The sequence below is a fragment of the Cupressus sempervirens genome, chromosome 2 (assembly GCF_028749045.1).
Source record: "Cupressus sempervirens isolate cs-2001-9-10 chromosome 2, ASM2874904v1, whole genome shotgun sequence".
In the NCBI taxonomy this organism is placed as follows: Eukaryota; Viridiplantae; Streptophyta; class Pinopsida; order Cupressales; family Cupressaceae; genus Cupressus; species Cupressus sempervirens.
Genome location: NC_143119.1, coordinates 137,424,060 through 137,448,683, shown reverse-complemented (window position 1 = coordinate 137,448,683; position 24,624 = coordinate 137,424,060). Strand labels below are relative to the sequence as shown.

The following is a 24,624-nucleotide window of genomic DNA, read 5'->3' as shown; positions in this document are numbered from 1 at the left end:
TACAACCTCTTCCCCAAGATGATCCACATGACTAAGGTGGGTCGTATTGTTATGATGTGTAAGTGATGAGATTTAGTCTAAATCATAGATTTTATGTTTTGATTTGTTTAGAATCTAGATACATTATTTGAATTTATATTAGATTCTTTAATAGGACCCATTTTTAGATTAGTCGTTTGAATAAGTGAAAGTTTAGAATTTTTTGTTTAGATCAAAATGTAATGAAAGAACATGAAAATTGTTAGAATGTGAATGCTTTGTGATGTAAAGTCATGATTGTGTGCATGTAACTAGAAACTTCAAATTGGCAAAAGCAAGGATACAATGGGAGAAATTTTGAATACTCATCGAGAAAGGGTTATCATATAACTCAAAAAGAAAGGATTTCTACAAATGGATAATTCTTAATGGCAAGCCAAATTCATTTTTTGTCATTCTCTAATTTTAGTGGATTAATCTTAGCTTAGATTTTTTACTGGGCTAATTCTTCATTTGTAGGTCACCAAAGAAGAGGGCTAATAAAGTCGAAGCACAAGTGACAAAGGGTGAGATGCCAAAATCATCTATGAAATGGTATTATCAATTCACATCCTCAATATTTATTAGTGTTCTTTTTTCAAGTACCATTGTATATTAATCATCTTATGCCTAGAACTGCAGAGGATCACAATCATCAAAAAGTAAGAAGGAAAATAGGTCTCAATCTGATGATAATGGGGCAGTTACAGATATAGTTCTCTCTAAGGATAATGTTGATCAGTCAATGTATAGGTTGAGAGAACCAAAAGACTATTTAGGTCTACTGAAAAGAAATCAAACTTTTTATATTTTAGGATACAAAATGTATATTGATGGATTTGACAAGAATTAAAAGTATACAGACAATCAATTTAGTCTTCCATAAAATGGTTCTTATATTAACAACTTTTATTGTATTTATTGATTTTGTTCTAGCATTTAATGTGATTTAAGTGATGCAAGTATATATTGGGTAGGTTCAGTGTATGCTTTGAATGATTTATCCATGATCATCATGAGATGACCATCTCAAAAGTGTTTATTAAGCTCATTTTCCTGGCTACAAGACTAATTTACTCTTAATTTTCTTCCAAACCATGGTTGCTTGTAATAGATACCTAAGAATACTTGCAATCATTTCATTCCAATTTGTTGGACTTTGACTCATTATTATCATAAAGTTGGAATATTGGAAAGGGTTAATACTTGATTATGTATATTCATCCCATGTGTGTTCCATGAGGTTTTTACTATTGTAACATTTTAAGATTTAATTTTTGGATTTTTCCCTCATTTTGTACATGAGAGGTTTGTTCAAGTGACATATGAAGAGGTTGTATGTACAATGTAACGATTGAGTTGAAGTGATTTATGAAGTAAAGGGCTAGTTAATGTAGCTATTTAAATCATGCATATTTGATGGCCATTTCCCTCTATGTTTTAGTCCTTTTTCACAACACTATTTCTAACATGGTGTTAGTTGTTCAAGTTCATGAATGATCACAATATCCGTGACTATACAACAAGTGTGTGTGTTTGATGCAAAGCCCTCCTATATTCCCCTAGGAACCACATCTCAACTTTGGGATTCTCTTGTATTCTTGGAATCTACCCAAGGAATTAGACTCTACTAGGGTTCAAGAGGAGGTCTTTGACTTGGTAACATCTTCCTTCAACCATGTCTAAGAGGTTATAACCCAAATCTTTAGTTTGTCTTCTAAACACTCACATTGTTCACCATGCACCTAGTGTACCCTGGTGCCTCCAACATACCAAAACTCATCCTTGGCTTCATACCATGGCCCCAACACCTTGGATAATCTCAAAAAATCCCATCTAACATGTTCCAACTCCTTGCACACTCTCAGAAAATCATCTCTTACACTTTCTCAATTTTGCCTCTTCTAGGCTTGTTCCAACTAGCCCTTGCCAGTCACTAACTTTCTGTTTTCTCCAAACTTTTCCAAAGAAATTACTAAAATATTGGATGATTAAAATACCCTTTTCCTCACTCTAAAATATACTCCAAAACCAATTACACTTGTTTTGTAAAATATCACTCAAAATTGGCTATTTCAGTCTGCCAACTAGGCCTAGTTTGAGGCCATTTACAAAGAAACTCACAATCCCTTGACTTTTGGAACTCCCATGACCCAAAATAGTCTTAATAAATGACTCAAATGCAAGTATCCTTCTATTTTTTTGGTCTCATGATCAACTTTACAATGGTTTTTACAAAACCCTCCTTTCTAGCCCCTTTACCTAGGGCTTTCTAGAACTCTTACTTTGCAACATCTCTAGAACCCCAAAATGGTTCAAACACCTTGAATTTGGTTATATTAGATGACTTCCAACATAAAATTCAACTCGTGTTTGGAGAAAACACTAAATCCACCTTGGGAGCAATCACATACCCCTTTTTATGCACTCAAATTTTAGGGAAAACTATGCATTCATTGCTCAAACTTCAAAACTCTTACATTATCAATCAATTTTGACCATCCAAACTTGTCTCCCACATGTGGGAATGAGGTTTTAAACTCATTTATACTCTCAAAACCAAATGAAACCTCCCTAACTACCCCTCTAACCACCTTTGTGCATTAATCACCTTATTTTGTTGTCAAATTGACACTTTTAGTTGTCAATTGACAAGTTTTTGATATTCCTTGCTACATGACTATCCCATTACATTAACATGGTCATTTGAGACCTTATTAAACACAAAAAAAAAACAAAAATCATATCTACCCTTTGGACCCCTTACATGACTCGATTAAGCCCATTTTGGCTTTACAAAATAGTGCACTTTTAGTGCCTTTTACATCTTTTAGAGGCTTTGATAGCCTTATTACATTATTCAAGACCTTTATAGGTCTTTTCTATCCACCCCTAACCTAGGATCAATCCAAATCCATTCCTAGTGACCCCTAGGTACCTTGTAGGCTCAATAATGCCATTAAGGCTTACATTAGAGCTTTGATTACAATATGATCAATCTATGATCAAAACAAGATCAGATGTCCACGATTAAACTCATTACAAGTTTTAATAACCTTAGAAGGCCATTTTTCTTCCAATCCACCTAAGGATTTCTCATCTTGCCTCCTGCTTGTGACCTTGGTGCTCCTACACCAGTGTTGGCCAACAATTGGAAAATTTGTGTTATCGATTGAGCTACTAGATCTTGTCATTTTCATTTTTTTCCTTGAGAAAATTCTTACACTTAGCATAGCTACTATCTTTCAAAAGTTATTCCTTATCCTTATAAAGATTGGATTTGAGTGTAGTTTCAATATTTGGTAGCTTATTACCAAGAGTAGTCATCTCATAGAAAAAAAGTCTTCTAGTCTAAGCTTCTCTTGAAACTTGTTTTATAGTTCTTAATTTCAAAATAGATACGACTTTTTCATTGTAACATGTAGGCACAAATCTCATAATTTTACTTATGTTCATCATCATCGCTTAATGGTGTAGGGGCACCAAGGTCATTCTATGAAGATACATTCATTGAAGATACCAAGGACTAAGGATCCAATGGAATTCTAATACAAGGAGACTCTACCCTGTAAGTGGACTCCACTTCACAAGCCCAACCCTCAAACTTAGGGTACTCAAACAACTTGGATCAACACTTAGGAACTCCCTGCCACCAATAGGCCTACAAAGGAAAATACTTCTTAAATGGTTTCAACACTTGACTTTTCAGATGGAAATGGTTATTATAGACTCAAATCAACAAGAAAAATCCCAAACTTGAGGTTTCTCAACACTCAACAATCAAATTTCAAAATTGTTACCAACACTTCCTACTAGGACAATTTCTAGTTTTAACGGTCAAAATCCCAAACCATACAAAGGACCCCCTACTATTTTTACATTTTTAAACACTCTTCAACATCCCCTAAGAGATTCCAAAAGATTAACCACCAACTCAGCTCCAGCATGAAGTTATGCCCACTTTGTGTCACAGTCCTAAATGGCCAGTTTAGGTTGGGTTACAAGGAAAACATAAACAAATGGGTTCATAGACTTGGTTCAACCCCTTGGATCTCTACTATATATCAAAATTTTCCTTCTACATCCTTCACTTAGGTCAGATTAACCATTTTGGGAGCCTGATCCTTCTTTTTCCTTCAAATCTAGACTATACATAAGATTATGTTCAGTCTAGGGCTTGCTGGTAAAAATAGATGCCATGCTCCTATAGCCTTGAATCTCTGCCATCTCAAAGAACCCTCTCATGATTTTTATTCCACAAAGCAGCATTGAAATCCCACAGTGGGTTTGCAAGTTAGGATTCCATCTTGCTGAAACTCTCAAATTTGGAGTAAATCTGACCTACCTACACTAAAACTGATATAACTTTTTTTGTATACAAGATAAAGACCTCAAACCAATTGAAATGGAATCCTGAATCAACCCTCTATCCAACCATATAAGACTTGTACCACCACTAATTCATACAGGCTGTACATAATTGAAAAATAGTAAAAATAAAATAAAATCTGAGTTTTTTATTCACCAATGTTGTCCACCGTCCGTACAATGACCTTTCCCATGTGTGGAGATCTTAAGTATATGCCTTCAAATAGTTATAACTTCCATTTGGATGGTTGGAACACCATACAACCTCATTTTCAGTTTGACAACTATTATTTGCAAAAATTGCTCTTTAGCAACTTTTTGTATTTTGCAATTTTTTGCACTTTTTTAGGTTGTTTTACTGGTTTTGATTCCTATAATAATCATTTGGAATGATTAGGATTCATTTAGATTGGTGGTTAGTTGAAATTCCAAAAAGTGCAAAAATTGCAAAGTTGCATTAGCAACTTTTGCAACAATGTAGCAACTTTTGGGAAATAACAATAAAACTATCTATATTCCTATATTCCTTTGAGTTTTTATTGTTTCCAAACCTTTTCTAAGTCATAGAATTGGAATAAAGTGAAAAATGTAAAAATTGCACTTTTTGTGCAAAGTTGCATTGTTGAAAGTAGTAAAAGTTGCTCAAACTTGCAACTTAGTGGAAAAAGGATTGTGGGATCGAATTGTCTGCTCCATTAGCTTTGGGTGGCCAAGTAAACACTATCCCCAATCTCATCCTATCCCCTTCAGTGCTTGAACGTTCTCGGGCATATGCCGAACTGGAATGTCCCTAAGGGTCACTAAATGCCATAGGGCTGCAATATTTGACGGGGCATATCTTAGAGCTCGTGTGAGGTGTGGATGTGATTTTAGTTCCTACAGGACCATGTTGCAGAGACCTAAAATAACCTCTCTCACTTTTTGGAGATCACACTCTATTTTTATTTTACGACACCATCTAGGGTGATGTTGAAATTTGCAGTGTTGGCCAGTACAAAGTTGCCAACTGCCAAATCTCTCTCACCTTTCGTCATGGGATCAAACTGTCTACTCCGATAGCTCTGAGTAGCCAGGTAAACCCTATCCCCAACCTTGTCCTATCCCCTTCATAGCTCGAACGCTCCCAGGTATGCCAAACGAGAATGTCCCTAAGGGTCATTAAATGCCATAGGGTTGTGATCTTTGACAAGGCATATCTTGGAGCTCGTGCAAGGTATGGATGTGATTCTAGTTCCTACAGGATCATTTTGTAGAGACCTACAATAACCTCTCTCACTTTTTGGAAATCACACTCTATTTTCATTTTACGACGCCATCTCAAGTAATGTTGAAACTTGTAGTGTTGGCCAGTGCAAAGTTGCCAACTACCAAATCTCTCTCAGCTTTCGTCATGGGATCAAACTGTCTGCTCCATTAGCTCCAGGTGGTTGGGTAAACCCTATCTCCAACCTCATCCTATCCCCTTCAGAGCTTGAACGTTCTTAGGCACGTCGAACCAGAATGTCCCTAAGGGTCACTACATGCCATAGGGCTGTGATCTTTGACGGGGCATATCTCGGAGCTTGTGTGAGGTATGGATGTGATTCTAGTTCCTACAGGACCTTGTTGTGGAGACCTACAATAAAATCTCTCACTTTTTGGAGATCACACTCCATTTTATTTTTTAAATGCCATCTCGGGTGATGTTGAAACTTCCAGTGTTGGCCAGTACAAAGTTACCAACTGCCAAATCTCTCTCACCTTTCATCGTGGGATTGAACTGTCTGCTCTGTTAGCTCCGAGTGGCCGGGTAAACCCTATCCCCAACCTCATCTTGTCCCCTTCAGTGCTCAAACATTCTCAGGCACGCCGAACTGGAATGTCCCTAAGGGTCACTAAATGCCATAGGGCTATGATCTTTGATGGGGCATATCTCGGAGCTCGTGTGAGGTATGGATGCAATTCCAATTCCTACAAGACTATGTTGTAGAGACCTACAATAACCTCTCTCTCTCTTTTTGGAGATCACACTCCATTTTCATTTTACAATGCCATCTCGAGTGATGTTGAAACTTATAGTTTTGGCCAGTACAAAGTTGCCAACTGCCAAATCTCTCTCACCTTTCATCGTGGGATCAAATTGCCAGCTCCATTAGCTCCAAGTGGCCAAGTAAACCCTATCTCCAACCTCATCTTGTCCCCTTCTGATGCAAACAAAGGTATGATGAGCCCTTTAGACAACCCAAAATGAGCAAAAGTGTAGAAGTGTTCCAAGAGACCCTTCTAGGTCTTGATGGGCAAAATCTACAAATAGTCAACTCTAGGAGGCTTCAAGGCATCAATAGGTTTATTTTGGCATATCTAACTTGTTCCAATCAATACCTTTCAGTTTCAATACCTTCTAAGCCAAAATGCTCAATGTACCAAAACGTTGCCAATGCAAGTTTTTCCAATTTTGTGATAGCAACAAGATAAATTGATCAATAACTTCTTTTTTTCCCAAAAGACTCTTTGAAGAAATGGTTGTTTTGGATACCCTTTATCCTCACACAAAACATATATAAAACTTAGATACCCTTCCTTTGGAAAATATCAGAGATCCTTCACATTGCTCCTGTTTCCAACAATGCAAGAATGATGTAATTACAAAGCAACTGATAGGAAGACTTAAGATCTGGTATGTTGATATAAAAGGTAGATTTGGGGCCATTCTCCTATCTAAATTTAACTAAAGGAATATGTTGATTGTATCACTTCATATGTACTTACGAAGAATATCATATGTATGAATTGATGTAGTGGTATAATCCATTGAGGGAGAAGTCTTAGCATGACTTAGAGAGAATTCTTATTATGACTATGGGAGAATTCTTAGTGTGATGTTGTAATGCCAAGATAAATAAAGAGAAAAAAAGTTATAATCAAGACTAATAAAAAGTAAAGGGGCATATATTATGAATGATTTGTTACCATTGGAATTTTTGTCAAAGTGGGGGAGATTGGTTATAGGGAGATTATTTATATGGAGATGAAAATAAAATATTAAATGGACTTATATCAAAGGTAGTGATGTAAAAATAGAAGATATGAGTCAAAGGGGGAGAAATGAACTATTGGCGAATGCTACTCAGGGAGAGAAGTGTTATAGTTAAGATATGAGTCAAGCAGAGACATGAAGTAGAGAAGTGTTGCAATCTAGTTCTATGAGTATTTTCATAAGAGGGAATATATAATAGATAAAAGTGGAAACATTATTTTGTTTCATCATAATTTGAAGATGATAAATATTGGTGAGTATTGAAGAATATGAGTGTACTCATCCATGAATAAGTCAAGAGGATATGTGAGTATTATCATGTTGTAGTGTTATGATATGTAATTGTTGCCATTAATGCATGTTTTAAGATGAGTGTTACCATTAATTTGAAAGGGGGAGATTGTAGGCATAAATTATGCAACACTGCTACTTGATTTATTGATGAATATTGCTATAGATTTGATAATATGTGAATCCATTTTTTGGTTGTCATTAACATTCAATATTTTACTTAGTGTTTTTAGCATGTTACTAGATATTGATTGAATAAAGTATTCATTGTAGAATGTTGTAGGAGTTTCAATCCTATAGTTTGATTATGATATGTATAATGATGCTATTTTTATGATAGTACCTCTTAATATGAATAATTGAGTAAGTTACAATTGATGAGATCAAACTAGGTAATTGCTAAAATAGTAATTGACAAGCAATAAATTTATTTCAATGTTATAAATATCAGTAACACATTAAATAGGTTTGTTTTGGCATATCTAACATGTTCCAATCAATACCTTTTAGTCTCAATACCTTCTAAGCCAAAATGCTCAATGAAAGTTTTTCCAATTCGGTGACAATAGCAAGACAAATTGATCAATAACTGTTATTTTTCCCAAAAGACTCCTTGAAGAAATGGATGTTTTGGATACCCTTTATCCTTGCACAAAACATATATAAAACTTAGATACCCTTCCTCTGGAAAATATCAGAGATCCTTCACGTTGCCCATGTTTTCAACAATGTAAGAATGATGCTATTACAAAGCAATTGATAGGAAGACTTAAGATCTAGTTTCCAAATTTTGCACAATCTCTTAAAATGTCTTTAATTAGGAGACTCCACACTCAATTTCAATCTAAGAGTTCCCTAACCCTAGAAGCCCCAATTCACCATTTTAGAACCATTATTCCTAGGGCTTGGTTAATCCCAAACGTGCCAACACTTTTCTGACCAATTAAATATGCAAACATCAATTTTTTTTCATCACAAACATGTTCCCAAACTCAAACACTATCCTTATTAAGAAAAATCTCCTGCTATAGGTTTGTCCCCTGAACCTTAACCTTGTTTTCACAACTTTCTTGCTTGGTGGCCACCAATTCTTCAGATTAAATGTTCATTAAAAGGTTAGCAAGCATGGTACATGTTAGAGAAGTGTCTTAGGGAGTAAGGTTTTAGTTGTGCGATTGTATTTGTGGTGATTCTTACAAACTAAGTTGATTTTTTGAAGATCCTAAGTTGTGTTATTGTGATATTTTAAATTGGTTTGAGATAGTTTAGTTTTGATTTAAAGTTTTTAAGGCAAGTTTTCTAGAAACAATCTAGTAAAAGGCTTGTTAAGAGATTATTCCACAAATGAAGCCCTAACTTGTATTTGAACCAATGGAATTCTCTAAGATTCTAGAAAATTCAAGGAAGGTATAATTATAGATTCCTAGAGCTCAGGAAGTGTCTCGATGGAAAAACCATGTTTGCATTAGTCCCTAAGTTGAATAGCTTAGTGTATTCAGGTAGGATTGAGACCAAAAATATTTTAAAATGTTGAATTGAATTGATGTGTAGTTTAGTGGTGGATTTGAGTTATTTTTGGTTAGTAGAGGAGGTCTAAGGCCATGCACCAATTATCTAGTAATTACTTTGAAAACCAAACCTACTATGACCTTATTAGGTCTATGTACTTTACATGGGTTAGGTGCTACAGGAATGGAATTGGGAATCTAGGCTTTGGAGTCTTAAATAAATTCCAAAAGGGTGTCTGAATCTACCCATAGAATAGTTAGATTTCAACCTAAGAGTAATTTAAGTCTAGAAAATCAGAGTAGGAGACCTACAAGGAATTCTATGATAGTCAACATTTTGTATTGTATGACAATTGGAGGGTTAAACCAAGAGTTTATTCTCAATGAGTTAAACATAAGGAAGGTGTCCCAATAGAAACTTGGGGTTGGTGAAGCCATTGGTGAAGAGTTACAGTTCTTGGCTTGGAATAGGGCTAGTGTCTCTAAAACAAAAAGGTGCAAGATCTTGATTGGAGAGTACTCACCTTGAAGGAGTTCACAAATGACCCTATCACTTTGGATAGGCCACAAAAATGATATCCTAAAGGAGTAAGATATTAGGAAGGCCACAAGTTTAGTTTGGTAGATTAGGAAGAAGAAAGTGCTTAAACCTCACTTCTTGCTCAACATCTCTGCATTAGTGAGGGGGAGATAAAGGTGATAGATGGCTACATAGATATGGAAAAAAAAATAGATATGAAAAAAATAGAAATATAAAGAGGGGGGGAATAAGAGAGAGAGAGAGAGAGAGAGATACAAGGATAACAAGAGCCAAAACTACCAAATTGCAGTGCTTGAATCCTTCATTAGAAAATCGACACCCAAATTTGAATATGAGTCTACAAAACAACATGTTCCTTCCACTTGTCATACTCTTTAATGGGTAAAAGCATAGATCTGTATCACCGTTTGTGATAAAAAACCTGTTTTGGTCAAATCTCATTTCTCTATCAAAACTCAATTTTAAAAAAAAACTAAAAATACCATTTTATAGATTTCAGATTCAATATCATCATTATATAAATTTTGAGTGTTTTGATTAGTTATAATATGTTATAATCTCAAAATATTATAAGTCGATATTTCAACATTTTAGAAGATGCTCTCTCAAAAAATGATAAAAAATAGTAAATCATATCAAAAAAATAAAATATATATATTTATCACTAGAGGAGAGAATCCTCTTCATGAATATGTAATTTATTTTCAAAAAGGTATAGATTTGATAGGGAAGTTTTGACGGGAGAAAAAAATTGTTGGATTCTGACAAGGTCGAACTTGAATACTTATAACAAAGAAAATATACATCAAAAATAATTATTTCTTTTTTTGTGCACTAGCTATACATGTCATCTATAAAATATTTTCAAATTAGAACAAAAAAAGGTGATTTGCACATACTTGTTTGACGGGAACTACATCCTATATTTTTTTCAGTTAAAAAAGGGACTTCAAAATAAAATAAAATGAATAAATTCTTAGTCAAAAAAATTATAAAAATTATAGGCATAAAATTCATAAAATTATACACATTTCATTAGTTTACATCATCTTCATATTTTAAACAAAAATACCATTTTTTTTTTCATTAATGTTGAACTGTCACATTCTGATATCACATTTCTTTATAAAAGGTGACACAGGTTTGTGCTTTTACCCTAATTTCGTTTTAAAGATGCTCTATGATTTTCCATAACATGCATTGTAAATTCATTAACAAGTATAGCTCCCTCTTACAAGTATCTTATGTGTCATCTTAGATTCGTCCCCCTCTCATGTGACATATCTCTCTTTCCTATACATCACAACTATTTATTAAACTTTTATTTTTACCTTAATCTAGTTACTATAGAATAATAACAACACATTCCAATCAACTGGTGATTATGTTACAAGTCTGATTTTTAAAATGACTTTTTTTACAAATAATCCATCTTTTCTCTACTATCTCTGACATTTTTGAATTGATGATAAAGAATGGTGGTTATGTAGTGAAGCTTAACAAATGGAGAGCTTCTCAAGCTACTAATTTCTTTCATGAAGTTCCTAATAAATCTCAAGGTTCTCATTTAGGTGACCAATTCCCAGGAGGTCCATGAATATTGCCTGATAAAGTTTATTGCTAGGAGGTCTTAATTGATCTTGACTAATAAAGTTTATTGCTAATCAATATTGTATCAAAAATTCAAACTAATTAGGTATTGAATTAAACTTGATAAACAAATGATAGAGAAGGAAAACTTTAAACATGAACAAGATCATAAATCATATGATGATGACATATTGCAAATGATTAACTTATGCTTAAATAGTGATAAATTTTATTGTTAATCATTAACAATATTCTATCAAAGTTTCAAACAGATTAGGTATTGAATTTAATGTCATACATAAACATATCTAATTTAATGTCATACATGCACATATCTAATTTAATGTCATACACAAACATATCGAATTTAATGTCATACATAAACAAACATATAATATAAAATGATAACCAATAATGTCATGTACATTAACAAACACATAATATATTATGATAACCAATAATGTCATATATGAACAAACATATCATATATTAACTAATAATGTCATAAGTTGAATAATGTCATACATCAAGTAAATGTCATACATCAAATATAAAATGTCATATACATCAAATGTGTATTGAATATGTCCACTGATGCCTATATATATACATGTCTAGATCAACTATATATTTTCTTTCCCATGAGGGGAAGGAAACAAATCTCTCGACGTCTTCTATCATCATGTGGAGGGAAATGGTAGAGATGACAGGGTCCTCCTAAAATGCTCGCTCGTCCTCTTGTTGAGGCTCTTCTCCAACTTGAGCTGATACAAAAAAAGTAGATATGAATCAATATTTATTATACGTTGAAATCAAATATATGTACATACCAAATCAATTATTTTCTTACCGCCATCAAATAGTCACTCTATAAGTCCACCTCGAAGGCTCATGGACGATCAGGCATGATGAGACCCTACAAAAATTCAATAAATATAATCACTTATAAATAACATTAAAAATTTTGAGACTAACTATTATAAACAACAACTAAAATGAAAAAAATTCTTTCATACCTCAGTCAATGGCTATGAGCTAGCCATAGCTGCGGCCACACCATGATCAACAGACTGTCGAAGATGAGGAGGTGTGTCCGACGTCATGAGTTGCATGTCATACAATACATGTTACATGTAACATGAAACATGAAATAAATATAATCAAAATAATTAAATTAACATGAAACAACTATACCTGTACGAAGCTTGTACGATGTCTATGCTCTGAGTCTGTAGTAAAGGTTGAGGGTCTTGTGGAGAACTGATGCACATGCATAATTTTTTTGTCAATCCTTAATATGATTAATTAATAAATATATGTATTAATTAAAATGATTAAATTCATACATACCTCTGGACTCGTGGAGGGGACAAAAAATGGGCCTGGAGGATCACTATTAGGCCCAACAACACTCTAACCCTAAATTTTGAACAATGTCAATAGATGCTAATTAATTAGTCATTCACTATACATATGAAATGTGATCAAATTAGTAAATTATAATTGTAATTTACCTGTGTGTCAATGCCAAATGTGTCGTTCAAGAACTGATTAGTGACAAGCCCATCATCTGCACCATCTCCAGCATGAGTGCCAAATGTGCATAGGGATCTGCATGAAGTGCACATGTGACCATGATGCACAGAAGGCTTCCTCTCAACTAATGGGCTCATGGAATGGATTAGGGTCTGTGTCAAAGCATTAATGCTCCCTAGAGCACTGACCTCTACATGTTCCTTCACAACTGAAGGAATAGTCACATGCTCGTGTTGTGGCTTGACCATAGGTGCCCTAACTACATTAGGGTCACGACATGCTCCTGGCCTCTCAAATGATGACCCCCCACCTCTACCCTGGGAGTCTAATATATCAAAATAATTGGGGATCTCCCCAAGAAAAAACTCACAATATAATTTCTTCAAAAAACACATGGGGACCTCGTGATTGTTGCAAGGAGGGGCATCAAAAACCATCCACCATCTATCCCAAAAATTATTTCTAATAGCATCGTGTATGCACCAATGGATGGGAAACCATTTAGTACCCTCTCTAATAGTAATTTTTCTCATCGAGTTTTCTAAATAATGCACATATTCTACCTTTTGGTATTTCTTTTTTTTTAACATCTTCATATGACAATTTATTTGCATAAAAACTTTTGTGTTCATCCCTCTTAACCCACCAAATATCTAACTGACCACTAACTGAGGCTATTTGGGTCTGAATAGATTCGAGGGATGATGCCAATTGAGCCCTCATTGGATTGGTTTGTCCAGATTCTTTCAACCGAGCAATGAGTCCTTCTAATTCAGTTTTGCCTCTCTATTTCATTTATTATATTTTCTTGTGTGCCTGGCAGAGGTCTTGCAATTGGTTCAGGTTGTGGAATTTGTTATTCTTCTTGAGGAGGGTTTTGGTTTTGAGGTTCTTGAGGGTTTTATGGATTTTCCGGTTGATTATGGACATTTCCTAATAAAAAATCAATTGAAATCCAAATAAATAAATAAATCTAAATAAAAATTGTAAAAACCCTACAAAACAATATGAAAACCATATCAAACAATGCAAAGTTAAGTTTAGATCACATACGACGTTGGCGTGGGTGTACTTTTGATCTCAGATTTGGCCGGCAAGGAGGCATATTGGCAAGGGATGGTGAAAATGTTGGATTTTTCAACCTGCGTGCACGCTGCTCTGTAGGAATAGTAGAAACCTCTAATGAAAATGATGGGCTGCAGGTGTGCAACCCATCATATATAAAAATTTGATTTTTATAATAGTGTGTACACGCTATTGAAAATATGAAAAAAAAAAAAAAACTTGTCACCTTTTTGGCACCACAACTCGATGCATATGCCCTATATGAAAGATTTATGTGATTATCTAGATGAGTTTTAAATATATGCATGTCACTTTCTTGAGCTACTGATGTGTGAAATGAGTGTGCAAGATTATTAGCCATGAGATCTAATGGAGAATCAAAACTAGACCCTATGTACTATTTGTGAAAACTAGGGTTGAGTCTAATGAAAGATGCAGACCCATTGTTTTGTATTTTATTTATATTGTAAATTGAATGTGTGTATCATTCTGTAATCATAAAGTGTTTAATGTTTTGTAACAGTGATTTTATAGTGTCCCTTAACACTCATAATCTGTGTATGCACATCAACATCATAATTAGTGTTAGCTGAGTAACCTAAAAACTTGAGATGGATTAAGTTAGTAACCTAAGACTAATTAGTTGGTAATTAGGATCAATCACCCTAATCAGGGTTTAGTTGTAAGATTGCATTCCTAGGGTTTTTAGAAAGTCCAAATATTTCAAGCAATTTAATAGGTCATTAAATAGTCCTAGAGGCCAAAAATTATGAAAACTAAGTGCCTAGGGGGTATATGTAATGGGTTGGGGGTATTTTCCACCCTCTAGCCCCTTTCGTTGACTTTTGTGACCACCCAAATATCTCATTTTTGCTTTAGTGCGAAAATTGGAGCTTCACTATGAGTTTGACAAGTTTATACTCCACCATAAAGTTTTCCTTAATGATGAGGTTAAGTTAAAAAACTCTAGAAGCCCTTAATCAAGTGGAGAGTTATTGCAATTTGTAGGTGGTTGAGTTAGGCACATATTTAGTGGCATATTTGAGGTTGGAAGGGTGTTCACCCAATCTCTACACTTAGAGAGAAAAGTCAGGATTGAAGGAGAAAGAAGGATGGCTCTTCTCAAATTTTAGTTTGCCAGTACCGTTTGTGAAGGTAGAAATCTTGTTGTGTTTTCATTGCTTAAGTAGGCTTCTTCATGTGTGTGTATTTGTATGTATGATGAACATGTTAGGGATGGGATTGTGATGGGTTTTCATAAATGTTTTCTTTCATGTTTTACATTTTGATTTACGAGAGAAACTATAATGGTTGTATTGGCATTACTCACCCTCGGATAGGGCAGAAGTGGCCATGTACAAGAGGAGGGCTTCAGTTGGACTCTGGGTAGTGTAAAGTCTCTCCTCATGATGAGGACAGGGAGAGAGTAGGGTGATATGGGCCCCTACTTGTCAGTACAAACCATGTTTGTGTTTTGGAAAATTGAGAAGTGAAAGAATGGAAGTTCTTGTGATTATAGCCTTGAAAGGGGCATCTAATATGGTGTTTTGATTGAGTTCTCCTGCCTTAGAAAAATCCACCTTCTCCCTAGTCTAGTTCGATAATGAACCTATTGTGCAAACCTGGGATGGGAGTAAATGGGTTAATATGTTTTCGTGTTAAATCTATTTGTCTCCCGATCGATTTTTAGTTTCTCCATGGTTACCTTGATGTAATTTGCAAATTTCATAGTGGCTACCTTGTATGGAGCCAAGTAGGAATTCAAAGTTGTTGTTTCAATTCAAATGTTTGGAAGATTTCTCCTTGGGATAATGATCTTGTTGTAAAAATTTATTGTTAACCTTATTTCTGAAATGATTATGATCTCGAGTTTTTTTCCCTAATTCTTTCTCGAGGGATTCTTTGAATCAGGTGATTAAATAGAATGAATAATAAGTTGTTAGCCCACGTATGTTTGAAAAAAATTGAGCATTTTTCTTTTATCTGATATTCCTTATGATTCAATTATATGCATATGTTTATTGATAAATGGATGCAATGATGTTTTAGCTTTCCTATGACATTATGAATAGTATTTCATTTTGTATTTTCCTAATTGTTGGAAAGAAAAATAATCCTTTTCGATTACATCAATACAACATCAAACTTTATGCTATTAATTATTTTTAAAAAAATTAAAATTAAAATCCCCTTTGGCTAACTAAATAAATTGGAAAATCCAACATTTAGGAGAAAGAGACTTGAAAAAATATATATATCTTCTTAGAGCAAATATGCTCTCTGCCCTTTGTATGGGAAAAAAGATTTAATACCCTTGGACAGAACATATTCCCTAAAGATTTCATTTTTAAAATCCATATTATTTATTATATTAATAGTTTAATTATAAAATACATTGCAATACACACACACACAAACAATCCTAAATCCCATCCACTAAACTTTTAAACATAACTACCCATCCCCTCTAAAATCTCATCTACCCTCCCCACTTGCATCTTACTCTTTAACCTAGGCATTGAAAGGGAAACACTTTTCCCTTGGCATAAATGCCCATCATATCATGACTAATGTCACCCCTTGCTCCTCCAAGTTGGACGTGTCATACACACTTGGGGGGGGGGGGGGGGGGGGAATTAAAGTCAAACAAGTTAATGTTTTAAAAATAAAAAATAAAACCCTTCTTCTCTTGGGTTGTCGAATACTTTATGAGGACAAAGCCTCAGGCAGCGTACCAAGGGCTAGGGAAGGCATCTCACCCTTAGTTCACATGAAGTTTGGAGGGGGGGTGGTTAGGTAGTGTTTGGGCGCCATGTTTAAAGCATGGATAGGTTAGAAGGGAGTAGTGTTAGAGGTAGGTGAGTTAGGGGAGTTTAGTTGGGGTTAGTTGTTAGAAATTAGTAAGGTTTAGTTATGGTTAAATGTTAAGTTAATTGTGTTAGATGTTAAGTTAATTGGGTTAGGGGTTAAGTTTTGATTGGTTGTTAGTATTAGTGGGTAATTTAGGTTACTTAAAATTAGTGCAATGTATGAATGGGTATTGTGTGGTTTAAGTTAATATTATTAGTTTTAGTTTTAATTTATGTTTTAGTAGTTAGTTAGTTGGATGAAATAGTCTAACTTTTGATTGTGTGTGATTTTTTTAAGGAGAATAAAATTAGTATTGCTTAGTTTAATTTAACTTAATTAAAGTATATTTTTATCATGTAAGATTTAATTAATATTAGTAAATGTTAGAATGTGATTGATAAAAATGAATTAATTAATATTAATATAGTGAAATTTAAGGTTTGATTTTTAATATGTAGAAGATGAGTTAGTATGTTAGTTAAGTATTAATTGGTTGAGTTTTTAGTTATAATATTTGCATTTAAAAAAATAAAATAATAACCTTGTAAATCTAATTTCTATATATTATAATTTGATGAAGTTTTAATAAGCAATTGAGGACATTAGTCTATTTCGATAAGACTAAATTAGATGAACATTATAATGTTGAATTAACCTATGGAATAAATGTCTAAATATTTTGATGGTCAATATTTAATGATTTTAATAAGCTTAAGATGTTCCTTTAAACTTTGGGAACAAGTATCATGGTAATTAAAAAATGTAACTTGTTCAACTAGGGGATAGACAAGAGACATGGAATGAAACGTAGAACCCTAGATAACTTAAGGTGTCATGTAAGTCGTAGTTAAACATATATCAACATAACAGATTTTTAAAAAATCATTAAACATATATCAACATAACAGATTTTTAAAAAATCACGTTTTTACCTGTTATTTTGAGCATGACATATAAACTAACCATTATATCAACACATTCTAGAATCAAAATATACAATTTTTATCAATCCTTCGAAACCATCCATCTTCAAATTTCAAATAATGCAAAGCTAATCAAACAACCCTCAACAATCCCATTCAAGCAAAAGGAAAAATTAACAATGTTTACAATTTTCTCCTTCCACCCACACACTCCTGAGTTAATTTTCATTTCCACCAGAACAGTTTCATCAATTTTTTTCTTCACAAGAGAGATTTAAGAATTGTTTTCTTAAAGATTTTCTCCACGATGAGATTTTGACAATCATGTATATGAATTTATCTTTTCTCTGTCATCCCTTCATATTTTTAGATGCATCCAACAACTGTAGTTCTTGCTCCATAAAAGATCCGTATGGCCTTGTGAAAAAACACAGAGATTATCATATATCATGGGTTATAAGACATATATACACATGTTAATAATTATCTCCATCTCTCCAGCGATGGGAGCATTCTTTGTTGCAACAAACATAGAAAAGACACATGCTATTGCCATCTTCTCCTTTATCTGCAATCTGATAGATAATACACTCATCATCAGAATGCCCATTTATATAAATTGTGTTAACATTGGAAAACAAGAGAATAATGAAAGATTATTTTGGTGTTATAGATCTTTTTACCTGAAAATACACAGCCTCGTTGTAATTGCAATTGGGACATTTGGTTTGTTTTGTGCGTTGTAATGTAGGATCCAATCTATAGTCTGATAGATACTGTGTCTTCTCCATTGCTTCGTGCTTGATCACATGTCTGTAAATACAGTAGTTCTCAGCTTTTACCTAAAATCATCACATTTCAAAGATGGGTTTAAAAACAAGCCAAATACTATAGTTTGATAAATAATGGAAGTCAAGAGATATCAAGGGAGAATTACAAAATGGAAAGAAAGGAAGAATCCACTTATATAAAGAAGTGCAAAATGTAAAGGAAGAAGCAATAATGTCCGAGTAACAAGTAATCTATAGTTAACGCATTCTTGATTTATTATTGAATGATTTTATAAGGATGAAAATTTATTTAATGGGTATTGTTTTATCATGTTTTTGAAGATTTGAACAAAATAGATAATTTCTCAGTCATTAGTTACAAAATAGATAACTTCTCAGTCATTAGGTATTAGTTAGGAGAAGAAGTTTCAGTTTTTCTTAATCCTTAATATCAGTTGGAAAATATTCAATGTAAAGATTTGTACCTTTTATATAAAAGTCCAAAAAATATGTTTCTAATAATATTATTAGATCTTTGAATAAAATGTTTAAATCTTAACTTTGAATTTGAGTCCTTTGTAAAGATTTTAAACACTATCATTTATTTGAGAAGTATGGATTTGAACTATGGTCATACCCATTAACAATTCCACGACTTAACAATAAGATTCTTTTCTATGACTATCACTATTATTATTCATAGATAATCAATAATGATTTTTACAAAAATATAATGATAAACACCTGTTTTTACAAACACTATTGAAATGGGACAGGCTAATGGGACAAGCTAATCTACAAACAAAATGCACTAAATACAAAACAAAGTTAAACATTCACCAAAACGTGACGAATTTTTTTCCAATTTTTTTGTTGTTTTGGAGTACAAACTATGAAGATCATGAAGATCAAATGCTGAAATTTTTAGAAAAATCTATGATGTTTTCTATTTTTTGAAAATTGATCAACTATACAGTTTGTAGGGAGGATAGCCCCATCCTATTGAAATTAGAAATTTCAGAGAAGAATGACAATATCACTTCAAAAAATGTCCAACTGTTAATCCTTAGTTCAAGCAAGTATTCATGTTTGAAAACTTTATTACCACTCTTTCTACATGAAAAAGATAGAATTGGTAGTTTCTAAATTCAATTATCTCATTGATATAAAATTATTGCACGGAGACTTCATTTAAAGGAACTGGCAAACCTTGTGATGACATAGTCTGCAGACAAGCCAGAGTTCCTTTGCTTCTCTGTCTTCCTTTGGGTATAGAAGATTATTGCTGTCAAGAGAGATAGTTTAGAAAATTGAAAGAAATAAGAAAGAAATCTTCAATGAAACTTTTTATAACACACAGTAGAAAATGTACCATTCACCGCAAAAACTCATGGTTTCTGCCATTGTTGATTAAAAACTTTGTCAATCTTCCACCGCCAAGCTTTGCATTGAATGCTTGCAGAGTAGAAGAGCGAATGAACACAAACACAGAAATAGAGGCATGTATTGTGGTTTATAACTGAAATTGATTTTTCTTGATTTGATGCGGTTATTCGTGAGAGAGATTAAAGTGCAGTTATATGTTTGATCTATTAACAACCAAGTTAATGAAAGACAATCTCCATATTTTAAATATTTCGTATTTTTATATTCTAATAATAATACTTCAAAATCTATTGAATAAACAATATAAAAAAATTCTTTAAATAAGTGCTAGATTTTTTTTTCGATGGAGGTCAACTTTTTCGCCTAACTTCTTTGCTTAAGAATCAATAGATTTAGTTTGAAATAATTGTACCTAATGTAAAAAAAATATTAAAAAAATTCTGGGAGGTCTTGAGTTGAAATCTATTAGAACTTAATAAATTATAATAATGATTGATTACAACAGAAAATAATAATTAATCTTGACTTTGACCTCACAGATTAAAAAAATTCTTGCTTTGGTGAATCAATCATCCTATATTTCAATTTAAAAAATACTAAGGCCCAATTTGATAGTTGGCAGTCACTCAAAAGGAAACAATATAGTCCTGTCTGGTCACAAGGCACTTCCATGGCTGACGTATGATGATGAGGTGAAGTGTTGTTATTATTTACTTCTGAGGGTGGACTACCTAACACAAAGCGTGCCCACTTGACTGTTTGTTACTGTAATCTGTACCAACCCAAAAAGAATGACGTGCATTTGTTCTCAATAAGGTTGTGTAATTTGTCATAGTTTTGATCAATGGCAGAAAATGGTAAGGAAGTGTGTGTGACAGGAGGGACAGGTTTTATTGCAGGTTTTCTCATTCGTGCTCTGCTCAACAAGGGTTACTCTGTTCGCACTACTGTTCGCAATCCAGGTATTTCATTCACACACTGACATGTCAGTAATATTTGTGGTTGCATCGAAAGTGTGAATTGTTAAGGCTTGATATAAATGTCCAGATTTATCTTTATCTGGATTCATGACACCAATCTTCAAGGAGGTGCTGACCACTAAGTTAAGACTCTCAACAATCTCCTGTTCAACACTGATTTAACCTTCAGCACCACTGAAAGGAGGCTCGAACCCGTGATCCAAGGCTTCGATACCACTTGTTAGTAACATTTGCCATTGCACCAAAAACTCAAACTGTTAATGCCTGATACAAATGCCCAGATTTACCGGGATCCACGACACAAATCTCCAAGGAGGTTCTAACCACCAAATCAACACTCTCAACATGACAAACTCTTAGACTTGATGCCTTTAGAGTAGATAACATGATGTCTGGAAAAACGGTAGGATATAATTCATCATTTGATAAGTAGAAGATATTTTCTATTTTAATGTTGTCATTCTAAATGAATTGTGTGATTTTGAAGTTAAACTTATTGATCTAAGTTTCATGAGTAGCTGGTTCACATGAGCCCATCTTTCATGAAAACAAATGGAGCACTTAGCACTAGAGAAGTGTTAAGTGTTCCATACAAACCCATCTCTGATAAGAATGTATGGAACACTTGAGAGATGAGTTTGTTTCAACCATTCCTCATGAAACATGGGTCAATGAGTGAACTAAAAAAAACTATACAGTTGAATTCTAATAGCAAGATCACGATTAGAATTCGTCATTTTAATGATATACTACTTATTTGATCCTGCCAACAACCAATTTCCCCAACTGTCTATTCCCAATCTTATACAGAATTTTAGAACCCCTTCAAAATCTATTTTATCCTTTATAAAACACACTAGATTTCTTTGGATGCTTCTGAAAAATAGATGTATATATGTAGGGTTTAGGAAGAATTTTTAAAATTTTGAATGATGTATTCGTCTGTGATTAGATAATGTGGAGAAGATAGGGTATCTGTGGGATCTGCCTGGTGCAAAGCAGAGGCTCAAAATAGTGAAAGCAGATCTGGTAGAAGAAGGGAGCTTTGATGAGGCAGTAAATGGTGTGGAGGGGGTTTTCCATACTGCTTGCCCTGTTGTAGTACCAAATGATCAGAATATCAAAGTAGGTTGTTTTTTGTTCGGTTTTTCTAAAGGTTTTTTTAGTGTGTTCTAATGGCATAATGGCATAAATGTTACACGTAAAAACTTATTACAAAATAGTAAATTGTGAGTCTTTTATTTGAGAAGTTATATTCAAATCTACTGAATCTTAATTAGCCTTCAGCTCATTAACTATAAAAAAAATGAGATATATTATTATAATTTAATTTTATGTGAATGCTTGACAACTATTCAACCTTAATTAGGCTTCAGCCCATTACCTATCAAAAAATAACATAAATTTTTAATTTGCTATGAATGTATTGCCAAGCAGGAGACCTTTCTTGATCCTGCTGTGAATGGAACTCTCGACGTCCTCAAGTCTTGTTCAAGATCATCCTCTGTAAAAAGGGTGGTGCTTACATCCTCCTCCTCAGCTATCAGATATAACTACAATACTCCACAGCTTTCTCCTTTAGATGAGTCCCATTGGAGCAATCCAGAATACTGCAAACACTATAACGTAAGTATAAATTCCCACATTTGAAGATTGTATTTCACAGGTTAGAAGCATTGAGTTGCTAGTACAAGAGTAATTAATAGGCAAGGCATGCTGTGAGTATAAGACTAACCTTAATCATCTTGGCAAAATGACCAAAATGATCTCCATAGAGTTATCCATGAGAGCTTGTACTTCATTAGTTCAATTCAATCCGCATAATTTAAAATTTAGGGTTCTGTTTTTATTGCAGCTTTGGTATGCATATGCAAAAACTATTGCTGAGAAAGAGGCATGGAAGTATGCAGAGGAGCAGGGGCTTAATTTGGTTGTGGTGAACCCGTCATTTGTTGTTGGTCCACTTCTTGCATCTCAACCTACCAGCACTCTTGATTTTATCCTCAACATTATAAAAGGTTGGGGTTGTTTTTTCTTTAATATTTAAAGAACTAGTGAACAATAGTTTTTTTCAAATTATACATATTATTAAAGGGTTCTAATTCAATAGGTGGGGCATGAATGGTGAGGACAATATTATATTCTTTGATTACATCATCTAGAGAAGAGATTGAGTAGTCGGGGCTCAATGACAGTGAGGGTTTCATGATAGATACTCTCAATTATTGTGAGGGCTTGATAACATATGTACTAATAGTGGATTACACACGTACTAATAGTTGATCAATTTTTAGTTTTCTTGGTTGTTGATTGGTCCATTTGTGCTAAAAGTACTATTTTTTTTGTGAGCGGCTATTGGGGGATGAACATAACGGGTGGAGTGTTTTAAAATGGCACTTCACACTCCACAGCCTCTATAGAGAGATTCGGAAACGCCCAAACATTAAAACCTTAGCTTTAAGCTCTTGAGTCACCTATAGAAATACACAAATACTTATGTCAACTTTATTAATGTATGGGTATTTATTTCCTTTACAATGAAATCACATGCCTCTGAAAATGGGTTGGTTGCAGGAGGAAACAACAAAACATACCCAAACTTCAGGTTGGGGTTTGTTGACATTGATGATGTAATAGAAGCACATATACTGGCTATGGAAACGCCATCAGCATCAGGGAGAATAATATGCTCAGGTGATGTTGCTCACTGGGAAGATATTGTGAAGATGCTCAAGGCAAAATATCCCATGTACCCAATTGCAGATCAGTAAGTCCATCCATTTTTAGACATAAAATTTCAAATTCTTATATGGCTATGATGATTGTTTGTTCTTCTTTTCCAACATAAAAACACTATCCAAATAGCAAACGAGGATTTTTTTTCATTAAGATTAATTAAAGTTATAGTTTGGGCTACTGCGAGTAATGTTCTTCATTATGATTACTATCAGATGTGGAAAAAAGCAAGGCAATGCACTACCTCATACAATGAACACTGATAAGATCCGAAGCCTTGGATTTGGTAACTTTAAAAGCATAGACCAGATGTTTGAAGATTGCATTAGAAGCTTCCAAGAGAAGGGGCTGCTCTAGAATCTGCCTCGATATGAACTTGTAATTTCAGGGCAAGGCTTATGTACTTCAGTTTTATTGAAAAATTAGAGTAATGTATATTGAAACGCTGAGGAATAAGGTGTGGAGGATATTTTCAGTTCTTGATGATTTTTTTCTTATTTCTTATAGTTTAGACAAAAGTATACAAATTGGTCAAATGGGTCTTTCATGAAATGTAGGTGTAGGTTCTAATATGGTGGAATATAAAAAGCGATTGTCTTCTAATATGATTTATATGTTTGATCAATTAATGAATACTCATAGACTTCCATATTGTTTGATATCTCTTTTCTTTTGGTCTATTATACATTTTAGGTTTGTTACTACTGTAGTGGTTTCCTAAGAAAAAAATTTAAGTCAATTTTGATGAGAAAGTTATTATATAATAATAACAAGCTTATAGTTAGCATGTTCTATGAGTTCCATTCAAGATATCATTTTACCTTAGTTCTATCAGTAAATATTTCTAATTAATTGTCCAATTTTCATATATTCCTTTCACCAATCTAGAATTGACTTAGATCTTGTTTGCAATTTTTAATTAGAAAAAATAAATGTTGCAACTCCTTCTCACTATAATTATGAGTTGACTTGATGTATAGTGGTGTTGATGCGCTTGCTATTTTTTCTGTTATAGATATTCATTCATTCATTTTGAAATAATCATA

General features: G+C 33.6%; 1 protein-coding gene across 1 annotated transcript; it reads left to right on the top strand.

Annotated features, from left to right (window-relative positions):
- The first annotated feature begins 20,705 nt into the window (after positions 1-20,705).
- On the top strand, positions 20,706-24,183 carry LOC149571423 (tetraketide alpha-pyrone reductase 2-like). Its single transcript, XM_089812942.1, has 6 exons — positions 20,706-20,824; positions 21,795-21,967; positions 22,280-22,468; positions 22,698-22,860; positions 23,417-23,609; positions 23,794-24,183. Exons 1-6 carry the CDS (start codon positions 20,707-20,709, stop codon positions 23,933-23,935), a joined length of 978 nt encoding a protein of 325 aa, XP_089669068.1. The 5' UTR covers position 20,706; the 3' UTR covers positions 23,936-24,183.
- The last annotated feature ends 441 nt before the right edge of the window (positions 24,184-24,624 follow it).